Here is an 18578-nt window from a genome sequence, read left to right as displayed (position 1 = left end):
ATTTCCAGGCTGTTGGTGGCCCTTGTCAAAAACACTGCATCATCAAAGATCCCAGGGTGATTCTCTGTATATTTTAGACCAAATATATTTTATTTTAATATTTGAGAAGCATAAGAGGACATGGTGGGATACCTCAGTAATAACAGTAAAAGACCATGAATAACTTACTGTGTTGTGATTAGAAATGCTCACCTTAAGCAAAGGTGTGATGAGATACCATGAATTTGTTTAGCATGCAAAAAGGAACTGATTTAGAATGCAGATACATAAGACTTAAATGTTAGAAATATTTAGCATACAAACTTCTCAATTACTATTTGAGTCCAAAATGTTTACAGAAGATAAATATTCATTTTTATACTTTATTAATTATTTTTATTAACATACAATGTATTATTTCCCCCAGGGTATGGGTCTGTGAATCATTAGGCTTACATATTTCACAGCACTCACCATATCACATACATAAATATCCATTTTTACATATCTGAAACATTTTCTATGTAAGTTGACCAACTTGAATAAACTCACATAATATCAATACCAGAAATATAAATCAACTTTCTTAATCTTTACTTTCTTTATTCTCTTGTACCTATCTCTCATTTTATTATATGTATTATATAGAACAATAGAAAATAATATATGCGTATAATCTATATTGTATCCAGACTACATTTTTAATCTCATAAAATCATATGTAAATAATATAATCATATATATGAAAAAATAAATACATATCTTATACACATTGGGCCTATATATATATGTATGTCTGTATTCTCATCTGAGTGGAAAATTATCATGGAGATCTCTACACCTACATAGAGATATACATATATGTAATAATCCAGGATACTTTTTGATTCTGAATCACCTCCTGACAATCAAGTTAGTATAAATCTTAATATTAGGCCCTAAAGAAGTTGACTGAAATCAAAAGTGACTGAATAGTGGTGGTGGGATGGCACCTGCCACTGTGAGTTGCAGAATGATACCTTTGATTGCCTGGAATATGGGATTCTAAATTGTTAGACTTTTTCTGACTCAGACACAATTTTCTCAGTTTCCTCCCCTTTTTTTAGAGTTTGCATATTAAAATTTGCATGATAGAATCTCTTTCTCACTAAAAACAGAGTGTTTTCTATTCTATCATATGGTACCTCAAAGTTATACGTGACTTTTGTAACCTACATTTACACCCCATCTAACCTTTTCCCTCTATACTATACCTGGGAATTGTTGGTCCAGAATATATTTAAATATTATGAAAACTAAATAAGAGCTCCACTTAACTCTATGACATGTTGAATGACAATAGGCTAGCCTTCTTACCAAGGACAACTATAAATCAACAAAATATATGAGACAATTATTTTATTAAACAACAGACAGTGCATAGGACAAATCAGGGAGGTGAGCCCATAATCCCCCCATTATTCTGTATTTTTTTCTTATCGTGCAGTTGGAAAGTGAAACCCAGGTAGCTTGGTGAGGTGATGCAGTAGAAATTATTCTAGGTATCAGTATCCTAGAAATTATTCTAGGATACTGAAATAAAACTTGCAGAACAGGGAATCTGAGAAGGGCCAGCTGAGAATGGGACAGCCCCATAAGTCTGGTGAGCATTCACTGTCTGAGGGTCAGACGGACAAGCATGAGTGAGACCCAGTGATGCAGTGACTTTTGCTGCAGAGTTGAGAGTGGACCCATGATATTAGAAGTCATACCCTACTGAGAAACACTGGACATCTGGCCAGTCAGAGCTCTCACTGTGTGCTTAGGACATTTCACAGATGCCCAGAAAACTTCATGCATTATGAATATGTACCACTCCCCTAAAATAAGTGGAACATGCTAGAACTAAGAGCAAAAACATGTTAGGACTAAGTCTGAATAGATCTCTAACAGAGAATGAAACTGATGGCAGGACCCCAAAGACCTACAACTAATTTAAAAGTCCACCAGAACAAATCCCAACATCTTTTGAAGGAATGACATAATCCAGGCAACGTTTTGTTCACAATGTCTGGCATACAATAAAAAATTACTACATATGCAGACCTCATAACGATATTACCCATAGTCAGACAAACAAGCAAACAAAACAGACAATAAAATTAGAATCTTATGCTGAGAATACAATCCTCAGATGAACCAAATGTTGAAAATAATGCACAAGGGCTTGAAGAGACTATTTAAAATATCTTCATACACTGAAGTTAGAGTCGTAAACAGATAAGGAATCTCAAAAAAAAATGAAAATAATAAAAAAAAAACCCACAATCATATGGAAACTCTGGAATTGAAAAAATAAAGTATCTGATATAAAAACTTTTGTAGATGAGCTTAGCAGATTAAAAATGGCAGAAGGGTCAGTTAACATGAAGACAGATCAATGAAAATTATTCAATTTGAAAACAGAAAGGAAGAAGGAGAAAGAACAATGATATCCTATGGGATAATATCAAATAGTTCAACATACTTTTAATTGAGGTTCTAGAAGAAAAAAAAAAGAATGGAGCAGAAGGATGTTTGAAAAATTATTAGTTAAAAGTTAACCAAATTAGGGTGTCTGTGTGGCTCAGTTGGTTAAGCAACCAACTCTTGATTTCAGCTCAGGTCATGAGCTCAAGTCTGTGAGCTCGAGCCCCATGTTGGGCTCCATCTTGGGAGCCTGCTTAGGATTCTCTCTCTACCTCTCCCTCTACCCCTCCACACCTGCCCCCCCACAAACAAAGTTTACTAAATTTGTTGGGAAAATATAGCTCCTAAAAATAGAACAAACCTCATTTAAATACATTGATATTCTATTAAGAATGGTCACTCACTTGGGTCTGTACATTCTTTTTTTTTTTAACTTAAATTTTTTAAATTTTTAAAAAAATTTTTAAATTTATTTTCAGTGTAACAGTAGTCATTGTTTGTGCACCACACCCAGTGCTCCATGCAGGTGGTGGGTATTGGAGAGGGCATGGGTCTGTACATTCTATGTCAGGTTTACTGATATAAAAAGCCCTTTACTTTGCACATTTAAAAGGTGAAAAAAATTAGAACAGCTGAGAGGGAGTGATGTCTTTCTGCAGAAATCTCACTTTGGTGCTGTGATATAACACCTTGAGTTCTACTCCAGCAAAACAAGTGAATTCATTTATTTGATTAGGAAAGCTTAATTGGATTTCACTTCATAATACACCTGAATCAGACTATACAAGTATTTTTAGAGTAACATTTGGTTTATCTAAAGTTAGAAATTCAAGTGTTTCTTATAAAATCCTTAGAAATTTGGCCATTAAAATCTGTGTACAGAAAGAAGTAGAAATGTTTCAATATGGCAAGCATTTCTCAAATAGTTATGCTATTCCTCACAAAACTGACTCCCTCCAAACCTGCACTGTATAGAAATCATGGGAGGCTGAGTAAATAATAGTGTAATTGACTCTCACCATAACAACAAATGACAGGAAGGGATAAGTACATGATCCTACACACCCCCCAACACACATCTTTAAAAAATTTTGGACAATCTGTAGCTTTCTGGTTTTGTTTTTTTTTTCCTCACTTGTTATCATAGGTCTGGATTTGGGGGGCACATATTATTACTTATAGAAAAGGGGTTATCCGTGACTTTTTCATTTCCACTTAATGATAGCCATGACCATGTATTCAGCCCACAGAGAGCAACTCTCTCCTAATGGATCACCTTTTCTGAATCTACCAAAAGCCTTAGAGCCTGATGGGACACTTGAATAAATGGTAAAAAGAAAAGAAACTTTCATAAAACACAAAATAAAAATATTCTAAAAATTTAATCATCAAAGAACTTGTATTTCTTTTTTTTCTTATAAAATAACTTTATAAAAATGTTTTTTTCATTTATCTGACACAGAGAGAAACAGTGAGAGAGGGAATACAAGCAGGGGGAGTAGGAGAGGGAGAAACAGGCTCCCCACTGAGCAGGGAGCCCAATGCAGGCCTTGATCCCAGGACCCTGGGATCAGGACCTGTGCTAAAGGCAGATGCTTAATGACTGAGCCACCTAGGTGCCCCCTATCATAACTTTGAATATATTTCTCATTGTGTTTGTTATCAATTTTTTTCTGAGAACTCAGACGATAATCTTAGACACTCCCTTGTACATAACAAGTTACTTCTTTCTTGCTGCTTTCAATATATTTTCTCTATCTTTTGATAATTTGATTGTGTTTTTGTTGATCTCTTTGACGTTATCCTACATGGAGTTTGTTGAGTTTCTTGGATTGTATATTTGTGTCTTTCATCAATTTTGAAAAGATTTAGCCATTTTTTATTCAAATGATCTCTCAGTCTCTTTCACTTTAATCTCCTCTGGGATTTCTGTAATATATATATTGTTCTACTTAATGATGAGCCAGTTATACCACTGGGTATCTTCACATTTGTTCATTCTTTTGTCTTTCTGCTCCTCAGAGTGTACAAATGTATTTCTAATATATTTCCATGATGTCAAAGATGTTTTCTTTGTTAGCAATCCAGTCTTTTAATTATAGATTCATTGACTGAATTTTCCAAATGAATAGATCTTAGGAAACCGCTTAAATATATCATTGGTTTTAGCTGCCTTATGCAACTCTTAATCCTCTTTCCCATGAGACTATGATAAGGCCTACATCTCATACAGGTAATAGATGTGTGATGACAGTGATTATAACGAAAATGACAACACATCAGCTACCATGTGTACCCATACTTCTGCTAAGATGCCAGATTGCGTTCAAGGCATTTTGCACAGTGTGTGTTTAATCTTACAACAACTGAGAGCAATCACCTTTATTATACCCATTTTAAAGTGAAGACGCTACATGTCAAGAGCTTGGTCATTCACATTCACTTAAGTTGTGTGAGCCAAGACTCATACCAAAGCTCTTTAGCTCAACTTAACAGCCATGATCGAAATACAGCATGCTATATGAAGTGTTGGTGTCTGTAGACAGGAAGTGGATTCGGCATAAGTGTAGTGGCCTTTTATTATAAATCAAGTAAAAGAAAATTATCTTTTACTGGAAGGAGTCATGTTAACCAAATGTACTTGGAAAGAAAGGAAGTATTTAAAGAGTTTTAACTTTTTACTTATAAAAAAATCTTGTTTCCCTTCTGCTGACTATAAATGTAAGTTGCCGTTTTCCTTTAAGAGATCCTCCTATATCATGATGGCATTAATATGAACACAGACATATTGAGGGTAATTTCTAGTCTTCATCTTCATGGGCATAACCATAAGTGAAAGTGTCCCTATCAGGGAGGAAAAAAAAGTTAACCATGAATTTTGATTTTGTAGAATACAGTATTTGAGGGACTTTCTAAATATTAAGATGGCATCATCATGATGGGTATTCTCTTACTGACAATGTACGTATCTATAAATTAAGTTGAATATGTCCACCAATCTCTTGTCTCATTTTAGCATTATCCTTTACAGGTGACTTTTAAAAATTGCTACAGAGATTTTAATAGCAGATATGATTAGAATAAAGTACAAGAACATGATTGTCTTGTTGGTTTGCTAAATTATGATTTAGATTAATACAATTCTCTTCCATGCCAGGCTTTCTGTTAGTACATCTACCCAATAACTATCATGTACTAAATGATAAATCAGTGTTTGTTGAATGAATAATTGTCTTGGAGAGTCCAACCTCTTGGTGTGTTTGCAATATGACATTTCAATTGATTTTACAGCCATAGCAGAACTTTTGAGCTTTGGAGAATGTTAAGTATCATCTGCTTCATGATTGGTAAATAGATCTCATTTCAATGGCAGCCAGGAAACTGCGGAGAGATCTGTGTGAGGAAGGGTTGTAAGTTCATAGCAGGTCCCTCAAGGAGAAAGGGCTGTCTTGGAGTAGCTCTGTCTGCTGTGGGTGCAGGTGGAGAAGCCCCAGCACACATGCTTTGTGCTCATCAGACAGGATCTAGTCCAAGCTGAGGGTCGGTGTCGTATGGTGGGCGAGTCCCTAAATGTCTGTTACATGACAGTTCTATGCTATGCACATTTCATAGTCTGTTTCCTTCCATACTTCTAAGAAGAGTCTATCTTTGTTCTCAAGGCTAAGTTTGAGAGTGGAACCATGAGAGAGGCCACAGCATTTGTAAATATTTGGTCATTCTCAGAAATGGTCTCAGGATACATTCCCGTTATTAAAATCCAGCCAAAGGTCACATTCTTTCTCTGACTGCTGGCTGCACATTGTGTGGGAGAAAAACTTAACATTCTGGGATAAATAGACTCATGTACAAAAGGTAAAAAAAAAAAAATACCCTTGTTCTGGGTTAAAATCATCACCTTGATACATGCCCCCAAGCTGCTGAGTTTGCTTTGCTGATTGAGGTATGTGCGAGGGACATGTGTGGAGTTTGGAGCTGTTAGCCTGCCTGTCGTCGGCCGGCGTCTCGCTGCCCGTACGTGGCATTAATTCATCTCGAGAGAAGCGGAGAGCGGAGCCATGCCAACACCAACTAGCACAGCGGCCGTTAGAGGGGGAGCGACGAGGAGATCACCTGCCTGGCAGTTTAGGCATAATTCATATTCCTCAGGCATCCCTCATGTTCCAACAGGAATTATCCAACCGTTGTGCAGTATGACCTCATGTGTCCAGAATTAAAGCAAATACATCTGCTCCTACATGAAGGAGGCCCTTCTGAGTTGCTCATACCATATAGATCCTCTAAAACAATCCTCTTTTTTTGTGTGTGTTCTAAACATGCTAAATCTCAAACATAGCAAGGCGTTGGATTTTCAGTGCTTTAATTCACCTTTTAATTTGTTTTGAATAATGTACTTCAGGAGGAATAGTAGGACAATATAACTTTCACATTTGTAACTCACGGAGAAAGTAATGGCAGGAATCATAAAGTAAAATGCATATCACACATGTTCCATAGTAATAGAGTCTATTAAAAAAGGCAAATATGTCATCTGCTACACTGATCACCTTTGGTCTCTGACATTTGTCATTTTGGTAGCAGCTCACTCTCTCTGTGTCCTTGCCCCATAGCTGTGTCCTGTGGAAATCCTGGCACGCCCACCAATGGCATGATTGTCAGCAGCGACGGCATCCTGTTCTCCAGCTCGGTCATCTACGCCTGCTGGGAAGGCTACAAGACCTCAGGGCTCATGACGCGGCACTGCACGGCCAACGGGACCTGGACGGGCACAGCCCCTGACTGCACAGGTTAGTAGTCACTGTCATGGACACTTGAGGCCATGACCATGATATCTACTTGACTGAGAAAGATTCATTTATTTTTTAAAGTATTTTATTGTTTTTTTAATACATAGAAGATAAAAGGATATACACGTGTTTGCTATGGTGACGATTTATTAGATAGTTGGAGCTCTTTCTTCACTTTCTAATCTACATGGCTGAAACTCTGTTCAGTGGCCAGTTTGGTTGGACATTATAAAGCTGGGTCCAAAAAAAATGTCAGTAGACCATTTATTTTCCAGGGAACTAAGGAAAACATTTAATTCTCTGATCACATTCCAAATACACTGTCTCCTGACAGCCGGTCAGGAGCGTCGTCAGAGGACAACGGTGTTCCTATAACAATTTTTTGCTCAATCATGTGGAATTGCCACTTACGGGGAGTAACTTGAACAGAAACCGTGACTATTTAATGGTAATTTTGTATTTTTCTAATGCTTTTTTGGTCGTCTTCTGCTCATTAGTTATAAGCTGTGGGGACCCAGGCACCCTGGCAAATGGCATCCAGTTTGGGACGGATTTCACCTTCAATAAGACTGTGAGCTACCAATGTGATCCCGGCTACCTCATCGAGCCCATCACATCATCCACCATCCGCTGTACCAAAGACAGTACGTGGAATAGCAGCAAACCGGTCTGCAAAGGTGCGCACCATCACATTCTTGGTCTTATGCACATGGAAGTGTTTACTGAGTTACATTTGCGGCATCTGCAAGCATTTTTGTAGTCCCTCTGTGTGCTAGGAGTTCCTCTAAGCTCATTTGCAAACAAAAACCACTTCATTTTCTTAATACGGTAATCTCAGTTTTAGAGATGGGAAAACCGACTCGCAGAGTTAGTAAAGGGTCAGGGCACAAATCAGAGACAAGAGATGTTGGGACTCAGACAACAAGCACGCTACACTAATGTGTGTGTGTGTGTGTGTGTGTGTGTGTGTGTGTGTGTGTGTGTGTTTTAAGATGTTGTTTATTTATTTGAGAGACAGAGAGCACACCCCAAGGGGAGAGGGAGAAGCAGACTCCCCACTGTGTAGGGAGCCTGACATGGGAGCCTGACATGGGACTTGATCCCAGGACTCTTGGGGTCATGAACTGAGCTGAAGGCAGATGCTTAACCGACTGAGCCACCCAGGTGCCCCTAAGTCTGTTTTGAAATCTGCACATTCCTCTCTCCTGATACACATGTTAACCCCAGCTCTATTAAGGCTTACAGCAGAGATGATGAGGAAGTGTAAATATAGGACTTTCAAGTCAGCTTAGACAGAGAAGCTGATCATCAAATAATGGCAGAGAACCTAAGTACCATGGTGTTCTGGGGGGTCCGGCTGCTGGGACCAAACCTGCCATGGGAATATGGAGGTGGTATGAGAACATTTATGAGTCATGCGGTTGGACTTTCCAGGGAGAGCAGGGCAGGCTGAAGCCTCTAGTGGCCTGAATGGCAGAGCAACACGGGTGGGCTCTGATGGCAATGGAGGAGGGGGCCCAGTGGAAGTTGTCCATAGGCAGGGGTCTGCATGGTTTGGACCCCTGTGCCAGCAACTGCAGGGAACACACACACAGGCTTTCTTCTCAGCTGGGCCAGAATGGAGCGGGAGGGCCACAGAGAGAGCTGGGACATGAGCAGGGCTGGCCCCAAGCACGAGTGTGGCACCTGGCTCTTTATTGGCCTAGGATCGAAGACGGTGCTGTGGGAGTCGTGTGCTAGATGCTGGGCAGTGGTGTGGTCGTCAGTGGGCTCTGAGAGACAGACGGGCTTGGGTTTCATGAGGACAGAGTTTGGTGTGAGCCTCAGTGAGAGCCCAGTGCTCAAGCACACGGCTTCCTCTCCCTTCTGAGGCAGCCAAGTTCTGGGACCCTGTTTCCCTCCCATTGGGGGTAAGGATCACCGTGTCACCTGTCCTTCCACCTGCCATATTAATGTGGTGCCACTGCAAAGCCAGCACTAGACAATGTTGACTGAAACTCACAACATAGTGTCAAGAGGGGTCTACTCATCTGTTGATGTTGATGAGTAGATGACAGTTGATGTTGATGTTGATGTTGATGACAGCGGCCCATACAGTTGTCCATTCTCTGGGATATCTTGTGTTTTCGTCAACTTCTGTTTCCCTTTCTGATAAGGTGGGTGTCATTACCTCCATGGCCAACCAGGCCCTTCCAGATGAGACCACTTTCACCCTCTGAACTGGTCTCAGGCTTGACCCCCCCTTCATGCCCTGTGTGGAACCACATGACTCATCACTGTTCTCACCTGGAGGACTGTCCACTTTCTTCTCCTGTCCAGAGCACATGTTTCCCACCAGCTACCATGTGCATTCTCAGAAACATTGGTGAAAACATGCTGAGATGAAGGGCACTGGAAAGACCTGTTTCCAGCTGCTGGCTGTGCACATGTGATTCTGCGTGTGATTGTGTCTTCTTCACATGAGGATGTGTGAGTGTGAGCACACAGGAGAAAACATGGGTGAGGACATATGTACAGCTGAGTCCTTTCTCCTGCTGCCTTCTGTCACTGGCACACTTCCTCCAGAGTGGGTGAAATCCAGAAAGCTCCTGACTCTCCCAGGAAGATGTGTGCAGTGTTCCCCAGTGCCCTGCACTGTAACGGCCAGACTGGGAGGGGCCATGTGGGGCCAGCATGAGCTGCTGATCATCCGTAAGAATGTGCTCATCTCTGCGGCTCCTCGCAAGGTGAACATCAGGCTCAGGGACATTGTACAGCAGCGGCCAGGAGTATAGCACAGAACCTCTGTAACCATGCAACTCCCTGGTTTTTAATGACTCAGCCAATGTTTCAACAGTCTATTATCTCTGGATCTTATGTGCTGTCTTTAGATGTGAAAAATACAGGGAGTTTACTGTCTGTGCACATAAATCCAGAAGGTTGTGCTCATGCTGTATGAGTGATTTGTCCTCTGGAGCCACCATGAAAAGACACATATTAAATACGAATATCTCTTCCTTTCTTGGCCTTGTACCTACTGAGATGGTCACGTTCAATCCTGCTTTCTCTTACAGTGGGGTATGCTGTGACTTGGCTTTGCTTTTTTGCACTTGATCTAAATTAATGAAGAAATGCTGGAGAAAAGTTTTATTATTTTCATTTATTGTCTTCCTCAATCATCCTTTTATTGAAAGAAAACAGCCCGACCTAGATGTCATTCATAATTTGGGTGAAATGAAAATGTGGATCACCTGAGGGTTGCAGTGGGGCAGAGGCCCTGGAAGCTCAGTCTTGTCTGTTTTTTGGAAACAGCTGTCATGTGCGGTCAGCCACCTCACGTGCTGCATGGAAAAGTGGAGGGAACGGACTTCCGCTGGGGTGCCAGCATAAGCTACAGCTGCGTGGACGGCTTCCAGCCCTCTCACTCCGCCATCCTCTCCTGCGAAGGCCACGGCGTGTGGAAAGGAGAGGTCCCCCAGTGCCTGCGTAAGTCTTCCAGCAATGCTGGCTCCTGGGGTTCCGTGTGCTGGACCCACGTGAGCGCTTTCCAGTCCCCGTCATTGCTGGCCCTGCCATGGGAGGCAGGGGCTCTCATTCGAGGCCGCCCTGCTCAAGGCAGATCCCTCAATCATTGATGGGTTGAATAGTGATACCAAAGTTTTTTGCAGACGCCCAGTACACAAGTTGGAGAAGTTAATCTGATCCAGAGACACGGACCATTAGCTGACTCCTTGTTGTCTTCCACAGCTGTCTTCTGCGGAGACCCAGGCACCCCTGCGGAGGCACGACTCAGTGGCAAAAGCTTCACCTATAAGTCAGAAGTCTTCTTCCAGTGCAAATCTCCCTTTGTACTGGTGGGGTCGTCCAGAAGAACCTGCCAGGCGGACGGCACGTGGAGTGGCACACAGCCCACCTGCATCGGTAAGAATTAAGAGGCAGCCCTGAGGGTGCTTGGGAATACGGTCTTTCTCTCTAACATCCAATCATCCCATAGTTGTTCCCACAATGTTCCCATAGATCATTCTCTGTGGAAGCTCTCATCGGCTACTCTGGTTAAATGGTACAGACCAAATTTGGAGTTGAAGTTAGGAGGCTGTTAAAACACCTGCCTTTGTTCTCTTGTTTCCATGTCCCCACCTCAGCAGCAGGTGCATTCTTGCAGGGGAAGACAGTGTTGTTGAAGATGCTAGGACTGGCCTGTTCCAGAGCAGCCACCACGGGAAAGACAGCCTGGCTGTTGCTCAGTGCCTGTCCCCTCAGTGCCTGTCTCTTGTGCACAGGTCTGTCCCCCCGAGCCACCCGCACTAACAGTGCTGGGAGGACTGGGGCACGTACATTCTGGTGACCCGAGAATATGACAATGAATCTTGCAAGTCAGAAGATGCTTTCCATGTGATTTAAACCCCACATTTTTAGGTGAAATTTCTGTTTCATGCAGAGGATTCAGATACAAGTTGTGTTTGTCAAAAGCCACATTATTAGTGTCATAGATACCAGAATGGTTCATTTCCACTAAAAGCAGATTTCTTCAGACCTCACTGCCACAGACTTACTTACTGATGGGCTAATTTTTTTCACCCAGCTGTACTGAGCTGAAGAGGAGATGTTCTGCATGTTTGCAGGAAACAATTAATGATCTATAGTCCTGGTTGTTTTCTAAGAAATGGAATGATTTCTACTTAAAAACAAAGGTGCTCAGAAATAAACTCACTGAATCACTGTTTTTTTAAGATTTCATTTATTTATTTGACAGAGATCACAAGTAGGCAGAGAGGCAGGCAGAGAGAGGGGGAGGCAGGCTCCCCTGCTGAGCAGAGAGCCCGATGTGGGGCTCGATCCCAGTACCCTGGGATCATGACCTGAGCCGAAGGCAGAGGTTTTAACCCACTGAGCTGCCCAGGTGCCCCACACTGTCTGTTTTTAATAAGAGTCACGTTACTGCTGTTTCATTCAAACCATTGCTACACGCTTGCTAGCTTGATACTAAGACAGGTGTTCCTCCCTCCCATGTTTCTCTTGAAAACAAATGTTTCCGTGGCGGCTAGAGAGCAGCAAATAATGAAGCTCCATACTCCTCCTTGCTCAAGTTGTACATGTACTGAGGGGCAAAATGTGACTTTGGGTCTACCATGTGTCTCAATTTTGAAGCATTCGATGTATTTCTCATTTGGAAGTCTCAAAGAAAAGGAATTTAAGAAATTGCAATAAGGTGATGATGGATGACTAAAAGAGATTGTCATTAATTGAATCCTTAAATCTAAGGGATCATAATTATTGAAGATAGTGTATCAGGAAACAGCCAATATAGTACGTTGGACCAGAAAATGGGAAAGAATGTTCATTCCAACACAGAAAATAATACACAGATCACTTTAGAATCTGGTAAAGGACTAAGGGGCAATACCTACAGTGTGAAAGGAAGATGAAAATAGCAATTTACTTTAATTTTTAACTTTCATGCAAAAATCTCATACATTTGTCAAAATATAATTTTCTCAATTTTGTAAGACCTTTTAGTAAAAATATTGGAATCCTTATAATAACAATATCTGGCACTTGTGTTTGTTTGTTTGTTTCTTTCTTTCTTTCTTTCTTTCTTTCTTTCTTTCTTTCATTTTTCCCCCCTATGTGAAATTCAGACCCTGCTCATAATTCCTGCCCAGACCCTGGTACTCCACACTTTGGGATACAGAATAGCTCCAGAGGATATGAGGTATTCCACTTTTATTGTACTGTGTTTCTCTCTAAGTATAAAATAGGCACGACACCTGAACATATGTACGTGTTTTTATGCCCCCCATCAGATTCACAGTATATTTCCGAAACAAATACATCCAGAGAGGATTTGTGCCTGAGGCTTTAACTGTCAGAACTGGGACAGCTGGGTATCTCTTCATTCACACAGTATCAGTTGCAGTATTAATTTCTATTTGAAAGTGTGCATAATTGGGTGCTTTTTGTCCGCTGAAATGACACAGCAATTCTCAAATTGGAGTGACTGGTCACTGAGTAGCTACACAGAAAAAGGCCCTGCTTAGTGACCTGATATAATGGGAAAAGAGTAGTACATTTTCGAGTCAAAAACTGGAGAAAATGCATGTGGGCCCTTTAACGTACACCTACGTTGTGATGTTTCTCTTCCGTGTGATCCCTCTGTATGAATTACTGGCATGCTCAGTATCGCTTTTCACGTTTATTTGACTCTTTAAATAAAAAGTACATCAACGCAAAAAAAAAAAAGTACATGAACGCTTTAGGTACTATTAGAGGAATACCGAAAATGGAAGGTAATGAAGCCTGAAATAAAATGTTTCCACCATCTAAAGTGATCGAGTGACTTCAGAGCTGTATGACGACATGGCTTTGAAAGCCCTAGTGACATATGTATAGTGCTTTCAAGTTAGGGACCCCATTAATTCAGAATAAAAGACTTCTTTCTTCAGCCCCTTCCCCCAGTCTCTACTGAAACCTAAAAATTCTAAAACCTAAAACTTTCATTTGGTTGGCTCTAACACACATCAGTTACTTCCTGATGGCATTCTTACACCCTACAAAGGAAAGTCATAAGGGTGCCTAATGAGTTAAATCTCGTGTATTTGATATCAGGTCTCAAATATGGCTGAGTCCTCAGGTCAATGCTTTCTGGCATGTAGAACTGTAATGCCACATATATGGGGTTCCTGGGAAATACTGCATGTGAGTTAGCTCTTGCCAACTCACCGCCGGTTTGGGCACTTCTAGATCCCTGAGGAGCCCATGTGAAGTCAACATTTGTGGTGACTCCTTTCAGCAGCCTATCTCTGACATCTCTCCTAAGACAGGAACAGGGATGGATAAACTTCTCACACCCCTTATAACAAAATAAAGTTACACCAAAAAGAATGATACATTGTATCCAAAAGCAAGATTTGCTAACAAGCTACAGACACAGATGCCATCTTTTCAAGAGGTGCCTGACACAGTCAGGAATCTCCTCAAAACATTTTTTTTTCTTTCTTGCTCATCAGACACATTAAGTTTTGAATATAACAGATTTTTGTTTGTTCCCTTCTGCACCATATTCTGAAACATGCTCACGCAGAGTGAGCCATTTTAGTCTCAGAATATCTCGTGTCCTGCTGTGTTAATTGTGAGATTCAAATGACTACCCTTTCGTCTCTAGCCCTCCACATCCCATCAGCTCTAAACACCAGGTGAATTTACAGCAATCGGTCTGCAGTACTCAGGGACCTTCTGCTAGGAGATACTTTACCGGGAAGGACACTGTCTTTTCCTTCTACCCCTCCACAAGAGAGGCTCTCCATTGTCTTCCCGCTAGCAAATAACTGGGTGTGTTTGCAGGAGGTCTGATGGGGTCAGTGACATGCTGACAAGGAAATTCAGTGGAGGCCATCCTGACAGGTGACAGATTAACCTTTTCCCACCTCTGAATCTCAAATCCCTTATTCCTTGGCAGTTTAGATAAATTTGAATTTTTTTTTTCCTATATAAACCCCAACCCCTACTTTGGGCACTAATGGCAAGAAATGGCTATGTTTTTTGGACAATCACTGCTCAGTGCAGCAACTATTACCACACATGTGACTCATAGTTATTCCTCCCCAAATCCCAACGAGGGAAATGAGAACTGGGCCAGATGAGAAAGCAAAGGTCAAGGAATGAAGCGTGGGTCTGTCTCCTCAGAGCAAGGACCAGATGGACTCTTCTCCTGTACACTCACTTGGCTTCATAATTAGTGCCTTAGGAAAAGACTTGGTCCCATTCACAAGTGCAGAGGGTACAAAGCTGCCTTTCAGGCACAGACCACCTTTCTGTGAGCTCATTTCTGTGCCCTTTTCTCTTCCCCCCAACCTGGTCCCATGTCCTGGGCATAAGTGATCAGGGGAGTTGTTTGATTCCCTTCAACACATGACCCTAACTCATCCTTTAAAAACATATTTACAGAGCACTGCAGATTTCCCTTCGAGGCACGTCCTGTTAGGTGAGGAAAGCAGATAAACATACAGACCCTTCCCGAATGCTGTCTTAAGCCATGTATGACGCCTTCTTGCAAGTCAGGAGAGAATGTGCAGAGGAAGTGAAATTTACCAAAATACCGAGTATTAAGGGGCAGGGGAGGTTAGCTTGCGAGGGTCCAGAGGGAAGTTATTTTAGACACGCAGGTGGCAACGAGTAGTTCACGTATCTGAGGCTTCAGGGGAACAGATTGAGTTTTGAGACATTCTAAAATAGAGCAGGAGTTGGCCGGCTCCCAGAAGCATTAACAAAAGTAATTATTTAATAAATACCAACTGGAGTAGCAGGGAAAGAATGGAAAAGGGGGAAAAATCATCATCACAAACCAAGAGGAAGGCTGAAAGGAAAGAGAAAAACACATTTTTGTTACCCAAATAAACTCCTCGTGACTGGCCATCATTCACTGTGTCTAGCGGAGTCTCCTCATGCGTGGGGCAGCCTAGCCATGATGTACGATGTGAACAACAGTGTCCCAACGCTGGTGAGAAGTACCACTGGCGTGGCGCACCCTGGGATGCACTTCCCAGCAGGACGGCTTTACGTCGAGTCTGTCTGCTCTGCCCCAGAGCTAATGTTGGATTTCCTCTGTAGGTTGGAAGCACGGTGTTTTTCAGGTGCAGGAAAGGCTACCACATTCAAGGTTCTACGACCCGCACTTGCCTCGCAAATTTAACTTGGAGTGGAATTCAGACTGAGTGTATACGTAAGTGTTACTTCTTCCCCCACAGCCAGAAATGGCCTGTTTATTCTCGGATGTCTAGGAGGTGTTTACCCTCCAGAGAAATAATGAGGAGCTGCCCTATTTTTGTTTGTTGGATCTTCTTTGATTCCCAAAACCAGAATTTCTCAGAGTTTGATTCCCTAGGACCGGCAACATCAGCAGACCGTGCTAGTATGGTAGGATTTGAATTCTCAAGCCGTACCCTAAGACCTACAGAATCAGGAACTTGGGGGCTGGGGTACAGGTGGGAGCAAAGGGCAGGAACAGCAGTCTGTAACTCAGCGGGCCCTCCGGGTGGTAGAGGGGCACACTCAAGTCCGAGAACCTGCCCAAACGGAAGACAGGTGAATGCCATCAGTTACACCCGCAGAAAGAAAGCTTTCTTAAGCATGCTGTCATTCTTCTAGAATGTTCACATCAGCTCATGAAAGAAGGGTAAAATGGATCGCGGGATATGTCACAATATTAATAGAAATATCTTAAATGTTATTTTTGAATTCTATATGAATTGGTCATTCAAATCATTACTTTGGATCAAATTTTATTTTTTGACTTAATCATGAGAAATAGAAGAAATGTTATAGGAATCATCCATAAGCCAGTATTTCATCCTCTATCCATTTAGTGAAATACAGAATCTTAGTCTTAATCTTAGTGTTAAACCTAAAAAAAAATAGAATGTTATGAAAAATTATTTTAATAGTATGTAAGATATGATTTTTTGTGTATTTCTCAGTATTAGAAGTGTATTTATTTCAAAATTATCGTTGCTAATACTCTAGTCAAATTATATATGCGAGATCACATGCATAGCCAGCATGCATATATGTCTATATGTACACATGTGGGAGTTGGAAAAACTTGGAGCTTGCAAATACCTGGTATTCGTATGCTGAAAATTTAAGGAAGCATAAAATATCATGACACTGGAAACAATTGCATCTGTAAGTTTTATATTGTCAGCTTGTTTTATAATCATCTGTCAAGTCCCTTGCTTGAGACGTAGGTATGAACTTTATAAAGAAAAAGAAGTTACTGGAGATTTAAACATTGCAATCTTATTCACTCCTAAATCAGATTTTCAGGGAAATAAGAATCGATAATATTCAAATTAGGTTTCTAAACACAAATTAAGTTTTTACCAAAATTGACTATTCATTTAACTGAATAACAGATTTCTCACCTGCCATCAGACAAAAATCAAGGCATATTTCTAAATATTTGCCCATTTTGTTTAGATGATAGGACTGGTCTTTTAGGGCAATTAATGTATTATTTATCTTAATAGTATGTCAGAAGTGATCCGTTTCAATGCTGTGGTTTATATTCTAAATTTCTACACATAATTGATTGTACACACATAAATGTAGAGAATGGGATTAGATGGATGGATGGATAGATAGGTAGAAAGATAGATAGATGACAGATAGATACTTAGAGGGAGGGTGGGAGGGAGGGATAGTAGAGAGAGCTGAAAAATCCCAAGCATTTTAAACATTGCAGAGAATTTGGGTGATATTTAAAGCTACCGTATTCAGAATTTTCGGTTTTAATTTTGACTTTACAGTCATTTCCTGATTTTGGCATATTTCCTTATTTCTTTAGATGCGTGTGCTAAGTCTATCATAAACAACGGTCTGTGTTTTCTAACGGAATACGTGCTGTTTCAGCCCACACCTGCAGACAGCCCGAGACGCCAGCCCACGCAGACGTGAGAGCGATCGATCTCCCCACCTTCGGTTACACCTTGGTGTACACCTGCCATCCGGGATTTTTCCTCGCGGCCGGGTCTGAGCACAGGACGTGTAAAGCAGATATGAAATGGACAGGAAAATCACCCGTCTGCAAAAGTAAGTCACTGGTGAGGGAGGGAGCGCACATCCTTGCCCAGCACAGAGGAGCGCCGGCAGCCCACCCGGCTAGCTTCCGGGTGTGAGGTCCACCAGGACGCCGGGTCACGGAAGTGATGTCAGTCACCCCAGCTGAATCTGTGTCCATGTGGTGAGCTGTGTGTGTGAACGTGTGCGTAGTCAGTGTTGGGTACAACGGAGGCCCAGTGAAAGCCGACCTGTACATAGTATTATTTGCTATTCACACTTTAAGCCACAGAGAGAAGCTGTTTGCCTTTAGAAAAGCATTATGAGTTAAAAGGACAGGAATATGCACCATAGCTTTGGAAAATGTACATTTTTCAAACACAAATGGGCAAATATCACCAAGCACTGGTGAACATATAAACTAAACTACCTGTTATTTTTAAGACCACGAGCTGTTTGCTGGTGGAATTTACGTTGACCTACTCTTTACAAAGCTCTGGTCCTTTAAATTATGAAAGCAATTAGCATGAAAATGTATTAATTCCTCACAATTTTACGCAGTTACAAGTAAGAGTAATGAATCAGGATCGGATTTGACAATAGCTGATCTCTCAGATGCTCCACCAAACGTTGATCATACAGGCCTCGAACACTAACAGCAGAAGGAAAATTACGGAGTGTGATAAAATCCGTGACTTTAGTTCTCCTTTCCTGGAGCCTCTTTATAGTTATCAAATGAGGAATTCATAAGGCATTTGTGTTTCCCTCACCCTTCACTCTCAGAAATGGAAGAAAACCAACTTTAGAAAGGTAATTTGTAGTCTGACACAGAAC

The 18578-nt window shown here is 41.3% G+C and overlaps 1 protein-coding gene across 1 annotated transcript in view; it reads left to right on the top strand.

The window, feature by feature from the left end:
* CSMD1 (CUB and Sushi multiple domains 1) overlaps positions 1–18578 on the top strand; it is a 1958110-nt gene that overhangs the window by 1924036 nt on the left and 15496 nt on the right. The window contains exons 58-64 of the mRNA XM_032869815.1: positions 7035–7211; positions 7709–7888; positions 10503–10676; positions 10938–11111; positions 12830–12903; positions 15798–15909; positions 17598–17777. Of these exons, the coding sequence (XP_032725706.1) occupies positions 7035–7211; positions 7709–7888; positions 10503–10676; positions 10938–11111; positions 12830–12903; positions 15798–15909; positions 17598–17777 (1071 nt within the window). The remainder of the gene's footprint in view (positions 1–7034; positions 7212–7708; positions 7889–10502; positions 10677–10937; positions 11112–12829; positions 12904–15797; positions 15910–17597; positions 17778–18578) is intronic.

The sequence above is a fragment of the Lontra canadensis genome, unplaced genomic scaffold (genome assembly GCF_010015895.1).
Source record: "Lontra canadensis isolate GAN:19392208 unplaced genomic scaffold, GSC_riverotter_1.0 scaffold39, whole genome shotgun sequence".
Classification (NCBI taxonomy): Eukaryota; Metazoa; Chordata; class Mammalia; order Carnivora; family Mustelidae; genus Lontra; species Lontra canadensis.
The sequence above is the reverse complement of the archived record's forward strand: the minus strand, read 5'-3'. Positions and strand labels throughout refer to the sequence as shown.